The sequence below is a fragment of the Harpegnathos saltator genome, unplaced genomic scaffold, assembly GCF_003227715.2.
Source record: "Harpegnathos saltator strain DR-91 unplaced genomic scaffold, Hsal_v8.6 scaffold604, whole genome shotgun sequence".
Classification (NCBI taxonomy): Eukaryota; Metazoa; Arthropoda; class Insecta; order Hymenoptera; family Formicidae; genus Harpegnathos; species Harpegnathos saltator.
Window position 1 is genome coordinate 1,002,944 of NW_020230432.1, and position 25,042 is coordinate 1,027,985.

At 42.7% G+C, this 25,042-nt stretch overlaps 4 protein-coding genes and 1 non-coding gene across 6 annotated transcripts in view; 2 read left to right on the plus strand and 3 right to left on the minus strand.

Moving 5' to 3' along the window:
• The window catches only part of LOC105183313 (uncharacterized), a 58,169-nt gene extending 41,828 nt beyond the window's left edge, over window positions 1-16,341 (plus strand). The window contains exons 13-19 of the mRNA XM_025304397.1: window positions 8,884-9,038; window positions 9,508-9,695; window positions 10,395-10,497; window positions 10,589-10,750; window positions 11,994-12,229; window positions 12,409-12,620; window positions 12,797-16,341. Coding sequence (XP_025160182.1) covers window positions 8,884-9,038; window positions 9,508-9,695; window positions 10,395-10,497; window positions 10,589-10,750; window positions 11,994-12,229; window positions 12,409-12,620; window positions 12,797-12,951 — 1,211 coding nt within the window. The 3' untranslated portion in view covers window positions 12,952-16,341. The remainder of the gene's footprint in view (window positions 1-8,883; window positions 9,039-9,507; window positions 9,696-10,394; window positions 10,498-10,588; window positions 10,751-11,993; window positions 12,230-12,408; window positions 12,621-12,796) is intronic.
• Window positions 16,342-16,701: 360 nt separating this feature from the next.
• LOC105183299 (leucine-rich melanocyte differentiation-associated protein) lies at window positions 16,702-19,077 on the minus strand. Of its 2 annotated transcripts, none has more exons than XM_011141320.3 (4): window positions 18,934-19,077; window positions 18,108-18,335; window positions 17,586-17,967; window positions 16,702-17,268 (listed from the first exon to the last, which is right to left on the minus strand). In XM_011141320.3, the coding sequence occupies exons 1-4, from the start codon at window positions 18,991-18,993 to the stop codon at window positions 17,189-17,191; spliced, it is 750 nt and encodes a 249-aa protein (XP_011139622.1). In that variant the 5' UTR covers window positions 18,994-19,077; the 3' UTR covers window positions 16,702-17,188. The 2 variants fall into 2 exon arrangements, with proteins under 2 accessions (XP_011139622.1, XP_011139620.1); XM_011141318.2 differs by having other exon boundaries at window positions 18,742-18,994.
• A 46-nt stretch (window positions 19,078-19,123) lies between these two features.
• TRNAP-AGG (transfer RNA proline (anticodon AGG)) lies at window positions 19,124-19,195 on the plus strand. The gene has a single exon. It is a non-coding gene; the product is annotated as a tRNA-Pro (tRNA).
• Window positions 19,196-19,312: 117 nt separating this feature from the next.
• On the minus strand, window positions 19,313-21,111 carry LOC105183301 (non-homologous end-joining factor 1). The gene is made up of 5 exons (XM_011141323.3): window positions 20,938-21,111; window positions 20,640-20,841; window positions 20,122-20,443; window positions 19,863-20,028; window positions 19,313-19,760 (listed from the first exon to the last, which is right to left on the minus strand). The coding sequence occupies exons 1-5, from the start codon at window positions 21,003-21,005 to the stop codon at window positions 19,529-19,531; spliced, it is 990 nt and encodes a 329-aa protein (XP_011139625.1). The 5' UTR covers window positions 21,006-21,111; the 3' UTR covers window positions 19,313-19,528.
• Window positions 21,112-21,661: 550 nt separating this feature from the next.
• Window positions 21,662-24,250, minus strand: LOC105183314 (uncharacterized). The gene is made up of 5 exons (XM_011141350.3): window positions 23,624-24,250; window positions 23,001-23,284; window positions 22,444-22,696; window positions 22,205-22,367; window positions 21,662-22,065 (listed from the first exon to the last, which is right to left on the minus strand). Exons 1-5 carry the CDS (start codon window positions 23,708-23,710, stop codon window positions 21,701-21,703), a joined length of 1,152 nt encoding a protein of 383 aa, XP_011139652.1. The 5' UTR covers window positions 23,711-24,250; the 3' UTR covers window positions 21,662-21,700.
• Between the last annotated feature and the right edge of the window lie 792 nt (window positions 24,251-25,042).

The window sequence follows — 25,042 nt, forward strand, 5'->3', positions numbered from 1 at the left end:
AAAGCGGGACAGCGTTGCGAAAGTGCGCGCACGCTCATCGCGCGAAATTCGTTGTAATAACAGCCTGAGTTGTAATCGCGACGCCTCGCACCTTTCCTTACATTTTCCTGCCTTGATTAAAACGAATTAATTCAATCGTTACGTCACGGATTGTCGATTGCGTCATGCAATGCACCGGTAAAACGGTGCCATTTATTTCGTCACACCTTTCGCGTTCCATGCCATTTTCCGAACGTTCGAGTGCGTTTTCCCGACACGACTCGATTATATAAAACGCAACATTATTGCCTGTTATAACACCGCAACCTTTGCGGAAAGAGAATGCCTCCTCACCCTTTCGTCGATAATCAACTATATATATCCCGCGGAAAAAAACAAGATAGTGAACAGAAAGCGTATTTCACGTAACACGTAACACGTTACAAAATGTATATGTGTATTGAACATATAGTTATAGTATATTTAACGCATAATTATGTTAAAATCCCAACTAAACAGTTCACGAGGAAATTCCGACGGGGAAAAATCCAACATCAAGTCATAGTCGAGCATAGCGAATTCATAGTTGAGAAGCAGATGGCAGCAAATCCTCTTGACACATTTGTCGACCGACTGATTGAGTATTGTTGCTCGTTCTAGGACAATTCCTTAAGAACGCTGCAATTAAAAATATGTTGATTTTTTGTCATTTGATATATCTTTAAAATCAGATTGTACGACGCAATCGGATTTTACGGCGCAATCGTGAAGATGAGTTTTGCAAAGGAAAAATCGAAGTTGCGCGGATCACAGAGTAAATCACACGCCGAATCGAGCCAGCCGCGAACGCGAGTCGGCGAGTTCTCCCTGAGGAAGAAAAAAGATCGATTCCTTGGATCCGCATCCTTCCGCTTCTCAGACACGTAGATCGCGCTCCCCTGCTTCTGTTTTCCCTTAGACGTGGAAAAGCGCGCGCCGCTCGCTCCCAACGCGCACTTTTATACGCGACAAGTAGAACGCGCGCATTAATGATGCGACAGCAGTGTTCGGGTGTTCGCTCGAGTGTAACAGGTGCAACTGCTTCATTACAAGGTTTCCCTCCTTTCCTTCGTCGTACCTCCGACGTGAGCTCCCCGTGGGGTCGCCGGCGTACGCGCGCGACAATCGATAAAGCCACGCGGCGACCCCACGCACCCGGCACGCACCATCCCGCGTATGCGTACTGTCGAACTTTACTCGCTGTCATGTAACTCGGAGAGCGGTGTCTCGAGCTGCAACGTTCAACCCGACGATGCACCTGATGATACCTCTCTCATTTTTATCTCACCGCCCGAAGAGACCTCGCATTATGAAAGTTCAAAGCAGCGACGCTACTCGAAGCGACGTAAACATTCAAAGGAGAGCGAAGCAGATATGTGAGAGATATAACTCGCCTGAGAATATTAAATGTTCTGTAGAGTAATATTTAGCGGAGTAATATTTAACGGAGTCATATTTCATATTCTTGAAATCTCAGAAGCACATACCTACAGCATGAAATCACGGAATGTACAGAGGAAAAATTTCGTCAAAGAGTGTGTGTGTGTGTGTGTGTGTGTGTGTGTGTGTATTTATTTGTTTGTTTGTTTGTCTTCGCTCGAGCTCTATTAAACGCGGATAAATTGCGTAATGCTGCGATAACTCAGGAAGCGAGATTTGCAGCAACGTGCCGCAACGAATTGTAAACTTACCTCCGATGTCGACATCATTCATATCGTGCCTCGCACGCACACATATACAAGCGCGATGGTTCGTTACGGTGTACGAACGGCGGTACGATTACAAGTCGAATGAAACCGTTCGAATGCTTTCGTGCGCCACTGTATATTTGCCGGCTTATTGATCGGCGGAACATATCGCAATGTTTGCCGAGCATTGACCTAATCCACTTGCGAACGTAAATACCTCTCCCGATAACATCAAACCCGTGTTTTTCCCGCCTACGTAATACGTTTGTTGCGGCTGCAAAACGCGGCAATTAACGCCGGTGATAATTATTTGTAAATCCGGGAATTCTTTCGAAAGCGTTCGCTACTTGACGCGTAGTGAAATTAAAGACTCTCGCGGCGGAAAAATTGCAATTTGTCGTTCAGCCGAAACGAGTGTGTGCTTCCAAAGCTGAAATAATTAACGCTGCGTCTCTCTTAACCATTCAATCATTTAATGTCTCACGTTAACGTTTTACTCGACCGCACGTTTTTGTTATTCAAAGCTAACATGATTAACGCGACTCGCGCGAGCTCCAATTTTTTGTGCGACTGACGAACGATTGTTATCGCAGTCAAGCTCGCAGTCTCAATTATCTATTTTAATTATCGCGCTGGATTAACCCCTCATTCCGATGATATTCGAACTTTGCTGTTCGCGAATGGTGAACCTAATGAAATTAGGGCCAGTGCCACTCCCGTTTTCAGCTGCGCCTGTCGCGGATCGATAACGAAGGAAACCACCCTGCAATTCGTGTGGCTCAGGGATAAAATCTTGGGGTAGCAAAAGAGTTTGTCTGGCCGGACGAACGGTCGTTCCTCCTAACCGATGAAATTTCTCACCGATGCGCCGATGTGGTGCGACGTGTGTCGACAATCTCCAAATATTTTCGCAAAATTTCCATCACACCGCGGTTGCATGGAAAATGCAACCGCACTTAAAATTCACTGAAAAATATAATCCCGTCTCGTATTTATGTCCTCGATTATTGCTTCGATGATTCCCTTTGACCCACAACGTGCCGACCTATTATTTAATCGATTATATGCTTACTAGGGCAAAGTCGAGGTTAAAGTCGCTAAAAAATGTATTTCCGACGGAATCGATCGACACGAGAATGATCTTTTGCGATCGCAACGAGTTTCCGTTTTCAACAGAAAGACTCAAAAAATATCCTGTGTATGGAAAGAGCATCTCAATCGCGCGAACGATAAATTAGACGAAATCTGTATTCTCTAATAATAATACATTTCCCTGCTCGCGAGGTATTTTATCTTCGTTCTTTCAAGACGTATTTCTTCCCACAGTATGGTGTTCTGAGAAGAATGATACTAAAAATATCTCTCTTCGGAAAAGTATCTTAATGGCTTGAACACAATTAGACGAAATTCTTACTTCTCTAATAATAGACTTTTCCCCAACCATACATTTTCTTGCTCGTAAAGTATCTTCTTCTCGTCCTCTCGAGGATGTATTTCTCCCTACAATGTGGTATTTAAAAGACACGCTCTCTGCTCCTCGAGAAACGTTTAGAGATTCCTGAAACAGGCCGTGCTCACGTCGGTATCGCGTTGTAATAACACCGTACGTGCGTTTTACAGCACGTTACAGCCGCATTATATGCATCGCACGTTCGCTCGCGACTTCCGAGTCAGGCTCGTTTGCCACCGTTCATCCTTTTTTGCTCGTTAGAGATCGCTCGGCGACAGGTTTACGTTCGACAACGGGTTCACGTTGGTGCTCTGCGCTCGATGCGTTCCGCCGGCGACCATCGTCGTCGTCGTCGTCGTCGTCGTCGTTGTCGTCACGTCTACTCGAGAGAGCCGTTGAATCGATTTTTCCCGCAGGAAATAAGGTCTAATGTGATTCCTAATCAGCGCTTTGCGCTGCCAGAGGCACGCTGAACATTCGAGTTATTTTGTTCCCCTCAAAAGGCGCGGCCTGTTCAACAAGTAAGAGACACGTACGAGACGTCGAAAGATTAAAAGCGATACTCGAACGTCGGAGTTGCTGCGAGACCATTTCATAAATATTGAGCTTTTTAAGAAGTTTGCAGGGACCTTTACGAAAAATTCAAAGCTTGTATCGATTCCTGTTCGAATGGCAGAAGATTGCTGAGAAGAACCGTCGGAATACATTATTGAATAAAATTACATCCAGCTATGAAGATTTGAATTGATTTTCGAAAAAGCTTCTCTCAACTTGTTGACCAAACCAATCATCGTGGGAAAGTTTCGACTATTCCTCCTTCTCACGTTTTCGTATGTGGAGTCTCATTCTCAAGACGGTCGGAAAGTACGGAGGGATTCGGGCTGCGGGCAAGAATTCGGAAGGAGCGTCGAGCCGGTATCGAGAGAGAGAGAGAGAGAGAGAGAGAGAGAGAGAGAGAGAGAGAGAGAGCCGCGAACGCTGTTGAACCGCCACAGACGCGATTTGGAATGCGTGTCAAGCTTTTTGCGCGATTGGCAGAAACGGTTCTTCGGCTGACAACCGTGAAGCACGATGTTAGGCTGTGCTGCCCGTCGCGTATCTCTCGGATTTCTACGACTGCGATCCACATCGACGCCGGCCGCTAATGAGTTCATACGGATAAGTCACGCTGCGACCAGCGTTGAGATAAATTCCGACCGCGTGATCGATTGGAGAAAAAGGCGTCTCTCATAAATTATGAATCCTTTTTATCGCCGCTTCGTAGGAACGAGAGACAGTCGGACACGTGTCGAAGACTGACTGCGGGCATGATTGCGGCTAACGAGACTTACGACACACAGCAGCACGTCGTGTTATTACGCGAAAACAACGCTGAGCGTGGCGGTACTCCTTCGTGTTACCGTAATACAACGATATCCATGCTTCGATAGAGTAATCCGATAATTGCGAATGCGCAGGCTACGCTCGCGGTGAAACATACCGGCGCGGCGCGCCGAGTCCGCGATATCGCTCCCTCCCCACGCGGTTCCCCACACAGGTACAGCGACGCAGGTACAACTCCGGTATAGTGAGTAATTTAATTATTCGCGGAATACGCAACACGTCGTTTTCTAAAGGAAAGGTAAACCAAGTGGGACCAGCCGCGCGCGGCTAACGCGAGTTTGAACGGAAGCGACGATCACGCAAAGGCGCTTCCTTTTTCCCTACGCGGGCGGAGTTAAGCAAAAGCGTTCGTTAGCGTGTATTATCCAACGTCGAAGGTTTCCCTCCCGATCGACCGATTTCGCGCGAGCTTGGAGTACGCGAGCGTTAACATCTATTGACATCGATAAACTGCTTGGTGCCGCAATCCTAACGTCGGAAAATCACCCCTGTGGCCGATAATTGATTCACTCGCTCGCCCTTTCACATTGTTCTCCGCCAGACAATTGATCTACGGTTCTCATTTCGATGAAGCGTAGGCGCGGCGGAACTTTCGCCCGCGCTCTCGATGCGTACTACGTCCCGGATACGTTATTCACGCGCGCGAATACGCACGCGTTAATAGTTGATTGTTACGTTTCCCGTTCGTTGCGCTCTCGCACGCGGTGGGAACCGCTGGCGAGAGACGGGTCAAAATTACCGGCCGGGACAATCGGAAAGTGGCGAAATTCCTTAACGAGACGCAGACGCGCAACTACTCGCGCCCGCCAGCAACGAGTGATCCAATTAGCCCAACTCGTCTGGTGTCGCGAAACTTTAGACTCGCGGACTCGCGGATGCACTTTAGAGCGGGACTCCTGATTTGGACGACGTCTGTGACAAATCGGACCATCAGACGCGTGGACACATGAGAGCGAAGAGTGAGAGATTAGATTCGTCTGTCGTGATCCATGAGATAACGACAAGCTTTGGGGGGAGGGGGAGTAATAAATGATTATACGTAATTACCGCCTCTTCTCGGCAGAGGCGGAAAGTTGAAGGGACGATTCTCGAATGAGAGACGGTTATCCCTCCGTTGGCCGCGGGCGACCGACATCACGATCGATATCGCGGCTGCACGGCAGAAAGACGTGTCTCTCCGGTCACATCCGCGTCGCGATGGAATTTCCGACTTTACACGTCGCGCGGCCTGATGAAGCGAGCGCGCGAACGCGCGCATGCACGCACGGCGTGTAACGTAGATAGACGCGCGCGCGACGCATGAAAGTCATTTTTCTCGCCGCGGAGATACCTCGATACCGTTCACCTTGACACACATTCGCCTAAACCCGTTTGCAAAAGTCGCGAAGCGATCCCGCGCATCCGTTACGTCGCCGCGCGCCGTGCGAGTCGCGAAGCGCGCGTTCATCGCGCGGCCGCGATTAGGACGCATCGTGCGCCGAGGTGTCACGTGGCTCTCGAACAAACGTTATCTAACGTTTAATTGCTCGTTACTTTGACGTTACTCAGCGCAACGCGCGACGCGCGACGCGCCGTGTTTATCCCGCGCACGAACGCCGCAGGTGGAACGCACGGACGCGCGTCGCAACGTTCGTTTAGGCCCGATCCACACTATCGGTTCGTTCACGGTCCGATCGCGCTCCGCTCACGATCCGATTGTATTTCTAAAATGTTCACACTATTGAATCACTCATCGATCCGCTCTATCGGTTCTATCCCAGACGATCAGTGTAGTTTCTGCCTAAACATTTCCCTTGAACATCGCGGCGTCAGCTCTTATTTGCTCTCTTTTGTAAGAAACATTAATATTTTATCATATTTTCCTATATATGTTCAGAATTAATTTCTAATTATAACACGATATACATATATACGTGCCTTTTTCAAATGGACCACGATTTTTCTTTATTCATATTTTCTTATTCTTATTATTGTTATTTGATGCTGCTTGAGAGCCACGAGAATTGCGAGTCTGCGAGAACTGACGGTGGATTGATCGAAAATCTGTTTACATTATCGGTACGACTCCGGACAACTTCGATCACACTCCGGCAAAATGTTCCTTCGAAGGATCGTTACTGGAGCGAGATCGGACCGAAACTTGAACGTTACCGATAATATGAATACGTGCGTTATAAACAGTGGAAAAATATTTGATCGGAGCGCGACCTGAGCGTGAGCGGATGGATAGTGTGGATCGAGCCTTAGATATCTTCCTCGCGCGACGCCCTCGTTCCCCCTGCGAGTTAAAATTTGCGACGTGTCGTTTAATTCAGAACATATTCCCGCGGGACGTGAGGAAATCAGGGTATCGCTCCCTGAGTCCCGGGAGGCTCGCGTAAAGAGGCGTCTTAATCTCTCACACGTGCCTCGTTGTAGAATCCTTCTTGAAAATCTTAAATAAATAATTGCGAGAAAGTCTCTTCGAGTAAAATCGCTTGATACAACGATAGAGAACGATAAAACCCGACTATGTTCTATGTTATTATTATATATACCTGTTAACAATTCCTCCCAGTTCTTCTTCGGATCGAAAAATATTTTCGCATCAACGCTCTTCTCGCAATTCTTCGTGCTTCTTTCGCGTGAAACGTTCACGCCCGGGAGAAGAGAAGAAAATAGAAGTTATATCGTTGTTAATAATAGTAGTCTCGCGTACTATTATCGCACGTTATCACTCCCTGCCAGATACTGGACCTTGAATACAGATGCTGACACGCTATCGTCCTGAAAGGCAGGAAGCGAAAATCAGAATTATCGTCGCCCTTGTTCCGTTCGCCAGAGGAGTCGAGCAGTCGAGCGAACGAGTTTGTCAGTGCAACATCTCGTTTCGTATCGTGCCTCTTTATCGCGCTTTAGAGTGAGGAAGCGCGCAGCAGTTCTTCGTTTCATTTATATGAACCGCTGCAGAATATCGACGAAAGCATCAAGCTGGAATTTCTGAGAGTGTCGTTACTATCTTCGCTTATAACTTCTCGAAGACGCCACGTTATTTCCTTATCAATTTAGAACGAGGAACATCGGCATGAGATGCAGCTCTCATTAAAACCGGTCGGTTGAGAGCGAACGCCACATTATTTTCGGTCGAGTCCAGTAGAGATACGTTATCCGTCATTAACTCGCTCCAAAATACAGATCGGCGATAGAAGCGACAACGAGTAATGATCTAATCGCGAGAAGCGAAAGAAATCGTCGGAAGTTCGAAGTCGATGATGAAAGGCGGCCATTGCGATGACTAAAGGCACTCGTTACTCGACTTTTAATCCTGGCGACTCCTGGACAGCTGGAAAAATGATGCGACCTCTCACTTCGAACTGGCTGCTTCTGGGATGCTGTTGCGGTTCTTGTTACAAACGACAGAAGTCAGTCCGCACCTCGTCGGCGCCGGGGTCGAACGGCAGGACCGGCAGGAACGGAACGAACAGGACGAAGTACCTGGAGACCATCGATGAGTCGACAGAGACTTTGTCGATCGATTCAGTGAAGCGGAAGGAACTCGCGCTGGAGGAGATTCCACTGACGAGGAGCGACTACGATGTTTCGAAGGATGACGAGGCCTCCGCGCAGAACGTTGCCAACAGCGAGGAGGCCTCGCTGATAAGCCGCGAGGACGACGCGATCGATAACTCGGGTTTCGGGGGCAAATCCTTGTCCTGCGGCACTCTGAGCGGGATGAGACGCGTGATCGGCAGCCTGCCGGATCTCCCGAAGAAAGAGAAGCCGCCGATGGACGACGAGAAGAAAACATCGAAGGGCGATTCCGAGATAGGATACGCTTCCAGCGTCTTCAGCAAGTGCTCGAAGCGATACGGCCAGGAAAGGGCGCCCGCGTTAAATATCCCTGAGTTGATAATAACTTGTTAGTCGAAAAGTGCTTTCGAGCGATCCACAAATCGGGGGAGATTATATTATATATATTATATTATATTATATTATATTATATATACGGAAATGCTTTAAAAAAACTTAGACGGTATTATCTTCACATAAGCCGAATGAATGAAAAAAAAAAAACCCTCGTCATTAACAGAGCGGTCGTTTCGAGGTAATTTGTAAGTCGAAGAGTTGGCGGTTGTAACGATAAGCTCCTCTGAACGGTTTACGGATCGCGAGTTGATAAAATGATAAGTAAATTATTTTCTACCGAGATACACTGAAATAGTACTTAATTTGTTGTACGATGAAGTTTTGAAAAATCTGACTCATGAAAATTGCCTGTTTATTCGTTCATTCATTATTCTCTCTCGGTACGCGTCTTCTCTCTGAGTCAGTTTGAATAACTTAAGCTTCCTCATGATGTCATAGACGACGGAGGCAGTTTGTCGGAGGCATGCAGCACGCCAATTATCGGAGCAGGATCACGAGCAGGCTCTAGTCACACAGTCATGGACATGGACGACATGGATCCAGGATTGCATCCCGGTCATCTTGCTACTCGTGCCTCTTTGTCGAGCCTCGGGGTATGCGTTGAAACTGATGAACTATGAAATCGGTGCACGAGAAAATTCTCGTGCCGATAATTACCGGGGATAGTCAGTCGTCACAGATAATCCACATAATAATGAATTATTTACTTTAAAAAATTACACAAGTCAAGTTCGAGAGTTCTCGCGAAAATTGACGCGGAAATAAATACATCTTGCTGAGACTCGGAGCGATTCTAGCAGCGAGGAGTTGTAAAATTCGCTTTCGCCGAGACGAATCTTCGTCGCAATAAATTTCTTCGCTCAAACGCCTCGTATTCTTCACTTTCGTTTCGTCGTGAGAAAATTTCATTTGTGTTGTAATATAATGTGCATGCTGTTACGTCTCGCCAAGATGTAACGCGATAAGGAACAGACATCGCGTAGGAGCGCTACACCGGATTTACGACCCTGAAATCGCCGTTCTTCGTCTTTACGACTCTAATCTTCGCGTCTGCGATTCTAGGCACGCTCGGACTCGATGGCGTCGGTGTATAGCGGCGCGGGTGAGGGACGTTGTTGCCGATCCGTGGTCGTCACCGGTGAGGTGGAGTTCGCCCTGCAGTACGACTACAAACACCTGACCTTCGAAGTGCACGTGACGAAGTGCAAGAACCTCGCGCCGGTAGACGTGAAGCGCAAACGATCGGATCCGTAAGTGTTCTCTGGGCAAGTTTCTCTTCCCAACAGCATCTTCAGCGTCATTATTTTCGTCATATTTGATGCTTGATAGATAGATTTTCATTCATTCCACAACTTATAATTTCAGTACTTGGCACTCGCGCGGGTTCTAATGAATAGCCTGCGAACGAAATCTGTGTGTAAACACAGTTACGTCGGTATTTAATTAATATTCGTGGGAGGAAAAAAAGTTAAAGTGTTATTTCCCATTTCGATAAGATCGATTTATTATAACGGTAATCTATCGGCGAGACTGTAATCAAGATATAACGATCAGTAATTTTAAGCGAGACTTTCCATTTCGTAGACTTTGTAATCGTGTATTAAACGTGGAGAAGATAACGTGCAATTGTGGATATATCTTCGATAATGCAACTCGACGCCAATAATACCGATAGGTAATTTCGCTCAACGTCGATATGATCGACGATTAAATTGTGTTTTGCAGATTTTCTTTCCACAAAGGAAGCTTAGGGAACATCTCAAGATCTAGATGATTAATTAAATAAATATTAACGCGCTAACTAAACAACTCTATATATTCATGCGCTCATTTTTTATAAAGAAGAAAGAAATGTGCAGCACGAAGAAAATGTGCTCTAATCAAATCGATTCGAACAAAGTTAATTTACAAACTTGATAATATTTATAATCTTCCATGTTTTTTTCCAGATACGTCAAGGTATATCTGTTGCCAGACAAGTCGAAGAGCGGAAAGAGGAAGACGAAGGTGAAGAAGCACACATTAAACCCGGAGTTCAACGAAACCCTGAAGGTGAGTCCGTCGACGCGAACGTCGGCCTGAACGTTCCGCTGCTCGTTTGCATGACGATCAGAGATAGTAGTTCGTCAACGCGCGATTTTAGTTCCATATGAGCCTGAGCGGCCTGGAAACCAGGACACTGTGGCTGACAGTCTGGCATTCGGACATGTTCGGTCGCAATGACTTCCTCGGCGAGGTACGGATGCCGCTGGAGAACAAGATATTCGACGATCCGACGCCACATTGGTATCCTCTTCAGGAGAGAGTAAGTTCTTCTTCTTATATAATCCGTGCGATATCAGACGATAAATAATAGTGAGAATGCGCAATTGGTTTTTCCTCGGTGAAAATTTCGGGAAACAACGAGGAACGTTGCTCCGAAATCTCCGAGTTATAATGTCGTCGGCGAGATGAAGTAAGTCTATTGGACGTCTCTATGCATTCAGCTGATCGCACGACCATGCATTTAGCAAAAATTTATAATTTTTTTTCTGTCGTTTGAGGCGCAAGCTGTGATCTCTAATTATGCTTTCAATATTTTCGAGCGCATGTGAATGGTAAAGTGTATTCGTGGTATTCGTAAGTAGACATGATATGCGTCTTAGATATGAAGTATCGAAACGATATTTTAAGCAACTCTTTCATTAATCAAAGACTAGTCCATTAGTTGTGATTTATCCCAGACATATCTTCAGCGCAAAAAGAAATTGATTGAAGAATTGAATTTACATTTACAAAATTTTAGGTAAAGAATTTAGCTAGAAAAATTTTAGAAAATAAACAGATATATTAGTACACCGCGAGGTCGTCCTCTCATCAGTAACGGTACAATCTTAGCTTTCGAATGCAATTTCCCACGTCGCTACGACTTCTCTACATGAAGATATCGACGAGCGGCGAATCCTTTGACAGTGAACTAAGTAAGACCGCCTACAATGTTGCGTGCCGCTCCTTTGAGCGAACGCGCCGCCGAGAGGTGTGAAGTCCGAGGCGCGAATACGTTACAATGTACTAGGCGTGCTTCCGCCGGTCTTGGCGGCAAAGGCTCGCGCGCTCCCGCTAAAAATTTCAAACTGTTCCGACGGCCGTATCTCGATGAAAACTTGAAGTAGAAACATGAAACAAACAGCATTCCTCTTGATTTTCCGCGCGCTACGCGCTCATATCGCTCGCGCATGTTTACGTGTAAGTTTACGACGCGTAGAATACGCGATATATCGTTGTAGAGAGATATTAAAATACTTAATTATGGAAAATCAGAATTTCGGAGGTTTTTAATGTAATATTAATATTAATATTAATATACGAAATTTCACACGTATTTCGTTCGAAAAAAACTTTTTTACCCGTACGATTACGAGTACAATAATTTACTTACGAACAACGTCGAACGTTAACTAATCTTACTCGCGGTCTTCGCAAGATTTTTTTTCGCAATTTCATCGACGTCGCTCTGAAAGAGAGGAAAGGAAACGCATGAATCACCCACACGTAACAATCGCTCGTAGACGGAACCGTTCGACGATCCGGTCGCTTACAAAGGGGAAGTGATAGTCGGCCTGAAATTCGTGCCGCCGGATCCGACGCAGCAAGACCGCGACCGGGAAAACGGTGCCGAGCATCGCAGCAGTTCCAAGGCGAAGAAAAACTGGAGCCGCGGAGCACTCCACGTGCTCGTCAAGGAGGCCAGGAATCTGCAAACGCGCGCCAAGAACTCTGGCACCTGCGATCCTTTCTGCAAAAGGTATTTTCCGTCCAACCGATTAACATGCATATGTTCTGCTCTATTTCCTCTGAGACGTAACTATAGAAAATACAATTTATGTAATTGGCAGCGCATCTTTTGCGCGACAAACGAGTAGTTTTGATTGACCGTTTCCGGTGTCCGGAAAATCTCAATACGTTTCGTGCAATCTGCTTCAGTTATTTGCTACCCGACAAAGGCCGATCCGGCAAACAGAAGACCGGCGTGGTACGCAGATCGGGCGGCTCACCAGTTTGGGGACACACGTTCATATACAAGGACGTCAGTCTGCAGGAATTAGCAGAGCGCGGGTTAGAGCTGACCGTTTGGGATCACGACAGGATCGCCAGCAACGAATTCTTGGGCGGTGTTCGGTTCAATCTTGGCACCGGTACGTAAATCCAAATACCAGTCTATATAAATCATACAACCTTAGTCGCTCAAAATTGTCAGTCGGTTCATAAGATAAGATATAATTTCGTATTTATTCCAGCGTTTGAAATTCACATCACTTTCCTGCAATAATACGTGTATGTGTGCGAGAACTTCACGCATTCTGCGTTTCAGGGAAGCATTACGGAAAACCGGTGGACTGGATGGACGCGACCGGTCGTGAACTCTCTCTGTGGCAGAACATGCTCGAGAGGCCGAACTTCTGGGTGGAAGGTGCGGTGACCTTGAGGCCGAATCTGCACAATCACGGCAAGAATAACGGCTCTTAAGGACGACGCCGCACGACGACGTCGGGCGTGAACGGCGCGCTTCACAGTCCTCTCGTTTCCTCTTCCGCAGGAGACTCGTTTCAAAGACGACGATTTAGTCCAAGTATCGTTGCATACATGTATATAGTTCCAGAAGCGTCGCGTGCGTCCCCAAAACGCGGCAAATTCGCGAAACGAAAATCAGTGCCTTCGGGAGCGACGCGGACTATCGTCCGGTCCTTCTCAAAACCGGCACGACCGAGAATTCCGTACCGTTCCGGCGAACTTCCGGCCCGTCGACGTCGATGGAACTATCGACGAAGACGGCGATCCTTAACTCGACGGGTCGAAGGGATGTACGTCATTTCGTTGTTCCCTGCAATGCTTTCGCACTCTGTATAACACTCGTATGCACTGATGAGTCTTCTTCATTTATTCCCGCTTTTACGTTACATCTTATACGGATTTACCGTATTATGAATCATAGTTTTCGATTTCAACGTAGAAGCTTTCCCAACGAGTCGTTCGTGATAGGCTTCTCATAATCTCGCTTCTTTGGTTTCTCTTTTTATACTATTGTTGCATCGCGATTATTCCAAAAAGTAATACACGTAAGTGTAACACAAAAAGTAAAACGCGTCACACCGATAATATAAAACAAAAGTTTGCATTAGTACACCACTATGAAGTAAAAGATAGTTGTTTTTCGTCTGCGTGATTTTCTTCCCTTCGCTCAGCAATGATAAAAGTTTATTATTTTGTACGTGAAGCATATTCGCGTAACATATTCGCAGAAATGAAAAAAAATCTAGATTTACTTTAATCATACATAAATTTACGCAAGAATTATTATTTTACAAGATCGACTTTTATATTTGGAGGCAGATTATGAGAAAATGGTAGTACTTTTTTTTTTTTAATTAATAATTATGTTTTTTCCCGTAAAACGGCCACTATCCTATTTTCCGTTTGTTTGCTCCTCGCACTCGTAGTTTCTTACGCACAGGCTTTCAAAGCCAGGCTTTCAAAGCCAGGCTTCGTAACAACGACACTAATATGATCGACGTGCCAAACACTAAGAATTGTAACGCAATTAACGCGCGCGTCTATCGATATTTTTCATGATGAAGTTACATTATTAAGTACATTTCACATTTACCTTCGTTGTTATTTGTTTCGTTTGGGAATGACCATCGTCTATATTTTATCTTCGTAACCAACAGAGATTAATTAATCGTGCGTCATTTTCAAATAATTTTTGAAATGTGTCTTCTTTGTTTCCAAGCTACTTCTCATTCTCTTGTCACACCTGTTATTTCTCCTCATTATAGCGCGATAAGTTCTGATATGTGGATACGCGATATGTGGAACGCCGTGAGAATACGTGCAATAGCGACGACATTCTCGAAAGGATTATGTCGTTGTTAAGAAAAGAACCCAAAACGACATAACAGTAAAAGCAGAGGTGCGTCCGTCCAAACAGCCGGTGAGAAGATTATCGGTATCGTACCAAATATGCTAGAAACGAAAAATTCTCGTAGCTTAACTCTCGCCGACTTTCAAACGTTGAATCACGAAGTTGTATCTTCGAAGGTTTGCGCGAAATTCTACCTCAGAGAAATAACGATTGTTCCCGGAAATCAATCCTCGACGGCGAAAGGATAATGGAAAAAATCTTTAGCCAAAAGTCTTCGCGAGAAAGGAAGAAGTGCAATATATAAATTAATTCGACGTTGTGGTAACGACGCGCGTCTAAAAATTAGTCAAATTGTAGAAATATCATGTGATATATCAATTTGTAGTACGGATATGTGCAAGAGTTCCGTAAAAAACCGAAAGAGGCGAGCGGACGAAGGAATCGTGTTGTATCTTTTCTTCTTTTACGTCCACGATTTTGGAACAATTTCTGATCTTTTTCTCTTTTGAAAAAATTGACCCCAATGATAAATTTTAATACTTGATCGAACACCCAAGAGATTGCAATATCATTGATTCAATTGCGCACCGGAGAAACGGATAACATGATTCTTTCCGGAAAATAGGACGAATCTCCCATTCGACCGCTCGCTTTTCTCTCCGTTTTATTTACCGAACAAATCGGACGAGATGACGAGCAGCAGAGACGTCGGCGTTTGGTACGCAAACAGCGTTGTGTGGACACTTTCCTTTCTTGGAGAGAGAAAGATGCTTCCAGTGTGTACAATAGGAAACGAGCGATGACGAGCGAAGGAACGGTGTATTTAAGGGATTTAAATATGACCGCTTCCACCCATCAGTTTGTACGAACACATACACACACATATTCTCTCGTATTGACGTTATATTTATACATATATCTATACGTATACGTGCGAGTATTATCGTCGTCGCTGAAAAATCCCCGAAAAAGAAACTCGTCTTTCATCCAAGATCCATTTTAAGGCCGGAGGCTCGTTTGGGTCTCTGCATTGTCTTTTTTTCGACGATTTCAAGACGATCGTAGAGAGAAGCTCCCATATTTGCGGCGCGCGTTTAGCGCTAAGGAGCTGATGACGTACGTCGCGTGATCCACCTCTCGCTTGTTGCTCAGCGTTAAATTCGGCGACTATTCTCGGGTCCGATATTTGCATGTGGCGTTACGCACGTACGAGCAGTCGCGTTTAGCGCTAAACACGTCGCTGAATCGCGGTGCAAGCACGAATCGACGACACGAGTGTTCCAGAATGAATCGAAGGGCCGAACTGACGTACTTCGTACTTAATCGACTAGTTATAACAGCCTTCGATTGTTTGCATACGATTGTGTAACGTCGCGTATACTTAGATAGTAAGACTCTTCCTACAAACAGGGTTAACGAAGGAAAAAATACTGCCTTTAACGTATGTTTTGTAGAGATTCGAGTGGTGCACGGTAGCGTATATAGAGTTCTCCGGGAGAAAATAGACGGATTGATCTAACGTTAATTGGCAACCTGTGTCAATTACGACGGAATTTGTTTCTGCGTAATTACATCAATTCCTGAGATTGTGAATTTCGATTCTTGAAAATTTTCGAATTTCTTTCTATCTTTTGTTGTCTTATCAATAATGTCGTTATCAATATGCGATAGAAATACCATAAAAAGGAAAAAGGAAAATTTATTTCTACTTATATCCCCGACTGAGAGAAATGATTTCTTTTTTATTTGTTATTTCTTTCACAAACGGCATTCAAACAGAATAGATAATAATGACTCTCCGAGAGAGTATAGAGAAATTTCAAAATTACATAATTAAACTCGAGCTCCACAGGAATTTATAAATACGCAAAGTGAATTCCCGTGAATGTATTTAATTCGTCTATTTTTCGCAGGACCATATAGTGCGTGCGTGTTAAATTAATTAACAAATTCCGATGTATACATAGACATATACATACATATATATATATATACATATATATATATATATATATATATGTATGACTTCGACATTCTCGAAATACTGAATTTTAGTGTCGTTGCGATAATTAATGTCGTACGCATTACGGACCAATAGAGGTATAGAAAGGTCGAAGAGATTCTGTTATGATAACCCGTTACGTTTTTCTATGTCCGATGAAGTCTCCAAGTTACTCTACCATATGTTAGTACATAGCGTTTAATGTTACTGAATAAATAGAATCAGACATTTATTTATATGTCGCTCGTCGGTGTATATGATAATAAAAATTTTATACGTTTACTCGTAGCTTCACCACCGCTTTCAACCACCGCGGAATAAAGCGTCTCCAAAGAGATATAAAAGTCAATCAGATACGCCTCTTCAAAGGGAGAAAAATACAAACAATTATAAATTATTGCAACGTAAATTTAATAATCGGGAAGTTTGCCCGAAAAATGATTGAGTGATATTTCGATTATACAGAATATTATTAGAAAATGTATAAAGTTATCTTACATTTAGTGTATAAAATTATTACAAAGAGTGGCATTTGGAGGTTCGATCACTTATTTTATACAAATTATTAAAAATTCAATGATACAATTATCATGACATGATCCTCAGAGATGTTTCCACGTCGATAATACTACTTGCAAATCATTGACGACCTTCATTCTACTTGATGATCTTCATTATACTTGATGATATCTCAGAAAGAGAGATCTTCTTTGTGCTTAATTGTTAATTGTTTGTTGCTTAATTCTTAATTGTTAATCATACCTGACTAGACAATAGTTTTGCGTATAGTTTCTCGATGTTTTAAGGCCTCGTTTAAAAGCAAGTTCGGCGATTCTCGTTTAGAGATCATTGTTTGAGATGAATCGGTTGCCCTCGGAATTTTTGCCGGAATATCGGTATTTGCACTTGCCGTACGCACCTAACGAGAATTCATCATATTAGTATCAATCGTTCTATCTCGAAGAAGAAGGAATTAGTCAACTTTTTAATATAATAACATAATTCATGTGCATTAACATGTTTAATCGAACATTCAAATCTAAATCTAAAATTCTAATTTCCATTAATCTCTCCGAATATAATTAAAATTTAAATATTCCATTAATTCTTTTGTCTTAAATTTAATTTCGTCAAGGCATCGAGACAATCTCGAAAATGCCATCAAATATTTTAATCGGTCAATTCTGTTACCGTTGTGCAATATTTGCGATTTCACTTGATTCGCGCTGCTCCTACCTTTGTGATCCTGAGGCTTACGCATCGCATTCGGCAAAGGTGTATAATGGATATTGAAGTACAGATCGTCAAACTCATTGGCGGCCGTTGAGCTGGGTTGCTTGCGAATCAGCTCCGGCACCAATTTTACTGTCCTCGAGTATTTGCCACGTGCCTCAGCGTTCAGTCTTTCCTCTTGAGTAATTTCCCTAGAATCTAGGAAGCGCAGACTTGCAGGTAAGACGTGGATCGCGTAGAGCCTATAACGCTCATAATCATCTTCATCGGTGGACATCGGATTGGTCAGCTGATCGGGACAGCCTGGATTGCCCAGAAGACTCACGTATTCCACATTGGGACAGCATTCCTGTATTTTGTCGAGGGCTCCGTCGATGTTGGATATCTTCAGAAGAAGAAAGAATCTCATTATTCGATTGACAAACTACGCGAAAGCCTTTCAAATACATCTTTGCGGTGTCTTTTGGACGTTTTGCTTTATTTTGAGCGGAAAGCGTAAGATAAAATACAAGACATTTCTCGAACCTTGTTGTTATTCAAGCTCAGCGTGGTCAAAGTCAACATGCGCGGCAGCGTTTTGAGATCGCTAAGTTGGTTATTGTCCAGAATCAGTTCTTGAAGTTGCTCAAAATTCTTCACCGAGGAAACAGTGGTTAGTTCGTTATAAGAGAGATCAAGTCCGAGGCAATTGTGACCCACCACTCCAACCAATCCGTTAGGGATCTTCTCCGCCCTTTGACCGGTGTACCAGGCCTAAATTATCGACAAACTAATAAGTAAAAATTTACAAGAAAGATGGAAAATGTGAAGGGAATAAATTTCTTCTATAGAAACGATAATTTCGAAAATTAGAAAAATTTGGGATTTCACAAAATAAATTCCTACTTCTGTAATAATTTTATTCAGATATTTTCGTAAACTTATCGTGAAACTTCTAGAGGTGAAACTGTAAAAGAAACGCGACGGGAACTTGTTGCTTATTTAAATTTTAGATCCCGGTTGAGCGGAATATTAATTAGAGGTTTATCATTACGAAGACATCTGGCAGAACCTTAAGTACATCCTGTACACGCGAAAATATCTCATGCATACTGATGAAATTAGGGAAGAAAAACATGATTACTACCAAATTTTGTCATTTGATAAACATAAGCTTTACTCTCTTTAGCTGCACTCTTTGCTTTTTCCCACGCTTTTCTTTCTTCCGCCAAGTTAGCACGCGCGCTTGCTTGCCTCGCCGGTAAAAAAAGCGACAAAACACAGCCGGAGGTGTACGAACTCGACGATACCGATTTATACGCATCATGACACACATTAGTCTCAACAATCAAAAGCACTGAGCAACGATTACCCGTCCGCGATCGAGCGTCAACGCACTCCGGTTGAAGTCTTGCTGTCCGTTGCCCGCCATGTTGCATACTTGCCACGCATGGAGAGCATTATCACGTAATTAATAGTATAGATAACACCTGATGCGTAAGTGCGTATCATCGGTGTTATCGAAGCTGAACTGTTTGTAGAATTAACCTCATGTACAACGTGGCTCGTTGGTCTAGGGGTATGATTCTCGCTTAGGGTGCGAGAGGTCCCGGGTTCAAATCCCGGACGAGCCCTGTTTTTTATTTTTTTTTTACTTTTGTTGCTTATTTATTATTCTGAACTTTAGTACAATCTTCAGTGATTAAAAATTATATATTATATAAAATTTTCTAGAGACTACTTGATTGTTTTTATCTCGTTACATTTGGTCTAGCGTAATGTAGATATGAGCCATATGTACAAATATATCTCTTCTGCTTTTCCTCAGCAAATAATTAATAAATAATTGTAGCATTCCTCAAGAATATAAAATTGCTTTGCCTTCAAGCAAATCCAGAAGTAAAATTTAAATTTACGATGTAAATAACAATTAAATAACAAGTAACAATGCACAGCTGAATATTTTTCTATCGTATAAGATCGCTCAACGTTTTCTTCTTCTTTTTCAAAGACTTCTGTATGCTATAAGATGAGCTGCTTAACTTCAAAATTGAAGACCCGCCGGTAGTTGAATTCGTTTCGCATTTGTTTTCTTCGCTTTTCTCGTCTTTACTGGATTTATCTTGCTTTGTCTTCTGTACAGATTCATCCTTAGATGAACTAGCAGTCTCGCTTCCATTGATCCTAGGAATATCGTCGCTGAAACGAATAAATGAGTTTATTTATCATAAATTTTACAAGATCCTTTTGCTTTATAATGTTATTTATGTCATCCATTATAGTACACATATTATGTTATACCTTGCATCATTCAAAGATACTTCAGGCTCTATCTTCACTTGTGTTCTCGACAAAGTTGTAATATTGGAAGAATTAAACATCGACTGGAATATTTTTGTAAAGTTAGTTGCAACTGGGACGGCAACTTGAAACAATTCTTTGCTGAACGGTTCCGTAGCGATATATTCTATGAAGCATAAGTAGTGATCTCTTAGCCTGTCACATATACATTAGTAATTGTCTTTAATAATCTTCCTCCAAATGTTGCAAAAATGCATACTCCTGAGTAACACCGCTCCGCCTGCTTTGTACTCGGCGATTTCCTCGTCCTTCTTCTTCACCAGGTCCAATAAGATCCCATGTTGATGAACTATCTCCATCGACGACAAACAGAATGGCTTCATAACATATTCCCAAAACTGTTGTGGTGTACCTTTAACGAGATCTAGAGAGAATTTCAACTTTCCAAAGTGCCAATCTTTCTGCAGTTTTATCTGAGATATGGAAGTTTCTACAACATGTTTGGGAATATCGTTTAACATGTCCATTACCAGTTGCTTCCAGTTTGAAACTTTGGAAAAGTCCACGAGTCGATTCGAAGTCTAAAAGCAATACATTTCGTTATATTTAAACGTGCAATATAAATTGTCCATTCGTTAAAAGATACAAGATATAATTTTTCAAAGTAAAATCCGGTCTCTGTTTGTTTCGTGTGGTTTGTTTTATTTAAAAATAATTTATTTTCATTGACATAATGTGTAAAACATTGCATATAATCGAAATAATTAATTTTAGTACCTCAAACTTGCAAAGAATGATTTTGTACGTCAAATTTTCTGTCCAAATCTCTATTAGATCTGTCAAAATCACCTTCCACGATTCGTTTTCTTTTGTAAAACAGACTACATATGCCTTGTCATCTATCTCGAGACTTCTCCAAACTCTTTGTTCACATGAATTCGAAACCATATTTCGGCCAGTAAAACGAGAAAACGTAGAACTATAGGTATTATGTAAAATTTTTATTTCAGATAACAAATATAGATTGTATCATGTATTACAGGTTAACCTGCAACATGCCAAGAATTCTTTTTACCAAATTCTTTGTAACTTCACAACACCGTTACAATAAATTATCTTCGACATATGCGATATGGTACGCATCTTGATATAAAATACGTATATATAAATTGTTATGTATATTATTTTATAAATAAGTAAAAACGTTTCTGTCTACATGATCAATAATGAATTCGTCGTCTAGGGATAAACCAGAGGTCCAATGTTTTCTACACTCTCTCTTGTATCTCAGATCCAAGATACGGATCTATTTCGTTTTCAGTACAGAAAGTGTGGATGGAGAGAGCAGCCCATGGTTCTTTCTGCTTCTCTCGTTACGATACATTGCAGCGAATCGACACTCGAGCGATAGCTCGAAGCTCGACTCTCTTTGTAAGAGCGCCAAAAATTAATATAAATTTTCGTTGTTATTCCTCCTTATTATTCACTATTGTCATCAACATCATTGTCATCTTTCTTATTACACACACAGTGTGTACAGTATCTTATTACATACATATTACATACATGTATATTTATTAATTTTATTATTATTAAATACCAAAAAATGTAATGACATGGACAAAGAGATTATTTTTATAACTTTTTGTAACTTTATTGTATATATATATATATATATATAATAAAATTATTCGACAATATATTAAGTAAAAACAGTTACTATAAAAATAAGATGAAAATGATATAAAACAATCTTAGGAAAGTTCTAAAAAAATATATTTCTAAAACTTAGTCGGACATATCTTCGAAAATCTAACTTTCTCCGACTTATTAGCGAATCAAGTGCAATTGACTGTGCAACGCGAGCCGCCGGAAGTGCTAGAGTTACACGCGGATTTAGATTGATTCTCCTTTCGTCTGGACACTTCCTTCCAATTAGTGAGCACTAGAGGATCGCATTTGCTCGCGTAAAAGGACCTGTGAGATTTATGGACGCCACGGTCTCTACACGGTTTACCGGGTAGTGCGATATATTCAGCTTTACGTAAGGACGCCTTTGAGCCGCTGCTGGATACTTTCTCTCTCTTCATTAACAGGTAATTGCGAAGCAACAGGCCGCTGCATTTCGGCGAGAGTTCGAGAATTCTTTTCGGGAAAGCTTTATCGGCTTGCACACGTCGCTTTTTGGTATTTGCGTATTTTTCTGAGGATAAAAGTACATGTCAATACAACATTGCGATTTTATAACTTTTAGTTATTCACATTTCTATTTATTTACTTATTATTAAATATAAACTAAACGTATATAAAGAAACATGAAATTTTGTTGTACTCTACGTTACCATGCATCTCCTTGGCAATTTCTTTTTCGGATAAATTGTTATTTAAAACATTCCTCGATGATCGACGTTTCCTCTTCGTGTTATCGCAAAATCTTAATTTTAAACAGGGATTTCCCATCTCGTCGGTATACTGAGACGCCATCACATGTTTCGAAGCTACATGCTGCAAGGAATTCGTCGATGAACAATTAATAGTAATCATTAATTTTGTAGTTGTTGCAAGAATTGATTTCACGTACTAATTTTCGAAGAACAAGATCCTTTCTTCTGTATCTCAACGCTAAGTTGTTCAAGATATCCTTGGTATACGCATTTATCTTTTTTGTGATGCTCGACAACTCATTGTACTCGAGCTTCAGCTGCCTCACAAGGTAACTCTCAAATCCTGAAATCGGTATGTCAGGTTCATCCACATTATCATTTAAGAGCTTGCAGGATACTCCTACATCCTTCACCAGCACGGCGTCTTGAAAGCTATTGGTTCTGTTACTCCTGCGATCGATCAATTTTAATTATATCACTTTAATCTTAACCACTTTAATTATATCAAGCAAGAAAAAGTAACAATTTGTAAATGTTTAATAAATTTAGAGGAATAAAATACCGTTTTAAGAGAAGAAATCAAGCGTCAAAAATAAACAGTACATAAATTAAGATTGACGACTTGTAATTGAATTGCATATCTTCTTTACTTCAACATTAGAGAGAATGTGTGTGAGAAAATACACCGTTAATTTTTCACACGCTGAATCGAGTTTTTACGTTCGCATTTGTGAACAAGAAAACTAAAGTAAACCTGTAATAAGGAAATCCGTAATGTATAACGTCGTGTTCGTTGTCGCTCGTTCTTCGCCAGGAATCATCCTGACTTAATGCATATCCCTCGTAAATGTTATTTCTGGGATAATTAATCGAACTTGACGGTATCGTCGGGATGCATCGAACGTGCGCGTTCTTATCTTCTTTCGAGAGAGAGACGTTTTTTAAGTCTTCAGTGCCGGAAATCGCCGAGTATTTTCTCCTTGTCGGCATAATAGCAGTCGCATCACCCGTTTCCGGGGAGGTACTAATTGCACACATCTTGAGAGGCGAAATTTGCTAATTAGTCGCCGGAATCGCGAGTCGTTGGAAACGCAGAACGCTCGGGCATCGCGACGCGTTAATCGGATAAAATTACATTTCTATTATGACATAAGCGTGTGTTGTACCATTTTATACCCCACCATTAAATTGCTGTTGTAGAAAAATTTATTATTACTCTTATTACATAACTTATATTTGTATCAGTCATAATTACCTAAGAATCTAGCGCGAAAGTAAACGTAGCGTCGTAACGTGGGAAACGTGGGAAATCGTGGGAAGAAAATCGCTTATTAAGAGATTCATCGATTAAAGGATTCGCCAATTGGTGGTAATTACCGAGATCTTGAGCTTCCTTCGGCCCATCATCGAGAAGCACAAGCTGACTCCGTATTTGTATCTGTGCTGATCCTCGGCCTCGTCCATCACATCGTAAAATTGCGAGACCACCGATCAATTTTGGAAACCCTGAAGAAGGCAGATTGTGGAAATATTCTCTCCTGATGCAGAACAAAGTCACATTTGCTATCTAAAAAAAATTGATCGAAGGTTAAATCGAGATTCGTGGTGGATTTATAGACAACTTCGTTGCTTCTGTACTCAAAAAGATCTATTTGCACCGAAGTTCATCGAGACGCTTCGTGCTCATCGCGCCAATGAATTAATTGTAAATAAGACATCCTACGCCATTGGTGGTTCATTTTCTCCGGCCGACAATCGCGGTTTCACGACGGCGATGGCGGCACTACCAGTTTAACATCGTCTTCTTGACTTTAAGAGCCCGGGGCACCTCGCAAAGATATTCAACGTGTATCGCGGGTCTAATTATTTCAGAAAATGTAGAAGTAAAATGTACACCTCTCAAAAGAAAGATAACGCAATTTCTACGATACGGAAAATATAATTATATTGGTTACATTAAATGTTTCGTACACGAAGAAGAGCTTGAAACTTGGCTACCCATCATCTCTCATCGATTACTCTTCGCAAATCGTTCTCCAAAAAATATTTTGCTTCTCCACGATCGTCGATAGAGCAAGTTTAATCACGAAAAGACATAACAATAATGTATACGAAAAAAACATACGAGTTGAACGCGATTCCTAACCGTAACCTTCTCTGCATTCTCTCATCCACTTCTTCTTCTTGTGTCCCTCTCTCTTCTTCCCCGGACTGAGCTGTAGCTCGTTCACATTCAAATGACCATTCGTCCCGTAATTACGCATCTTCTCGGGTATCCAAAGTGTCGAATTAACGGGCCCCCCTTCACTCTCACACCATCGTACGCCACTGCGGTTCGCCGGAGCACGGCCGAAGAACAGGTCGCGACGTCGCGGCCCCGCAGTCGTCGGCGCACCGTTCGCCAGCCGTCGTCAGACCCACGTCTTGTGTTGGGTTCCGGCGCGTACCCTCGTCGTCTCGCATCTTGCCGATCTGTGCGAGTCCTGCTGAGAAATCTCATCTCGTATACAGTCATCGAAGCCCGGGGAATTCGCGTGTGGATCTCGCCGCCGCGATCGCTCGTTTCTCGCAGCGGTGGGGTCCCCGGCGCCGTGATACTCCCGTGGACCCCGAGTTCGAGGTCGCAGACCCGTGAGCAAGATCTATCATGAGCTCGCTTGTGACTAGCGCCTCGAAAAGCCCACTTACAACAAGAGTATGATATTATTAATATCCAGATATCGATAAAAGGCCGCCCCTGGCGTCCTGACGAGATTAAAACGACGGGTTACACTCGACACGCTGAAACATCGCCGT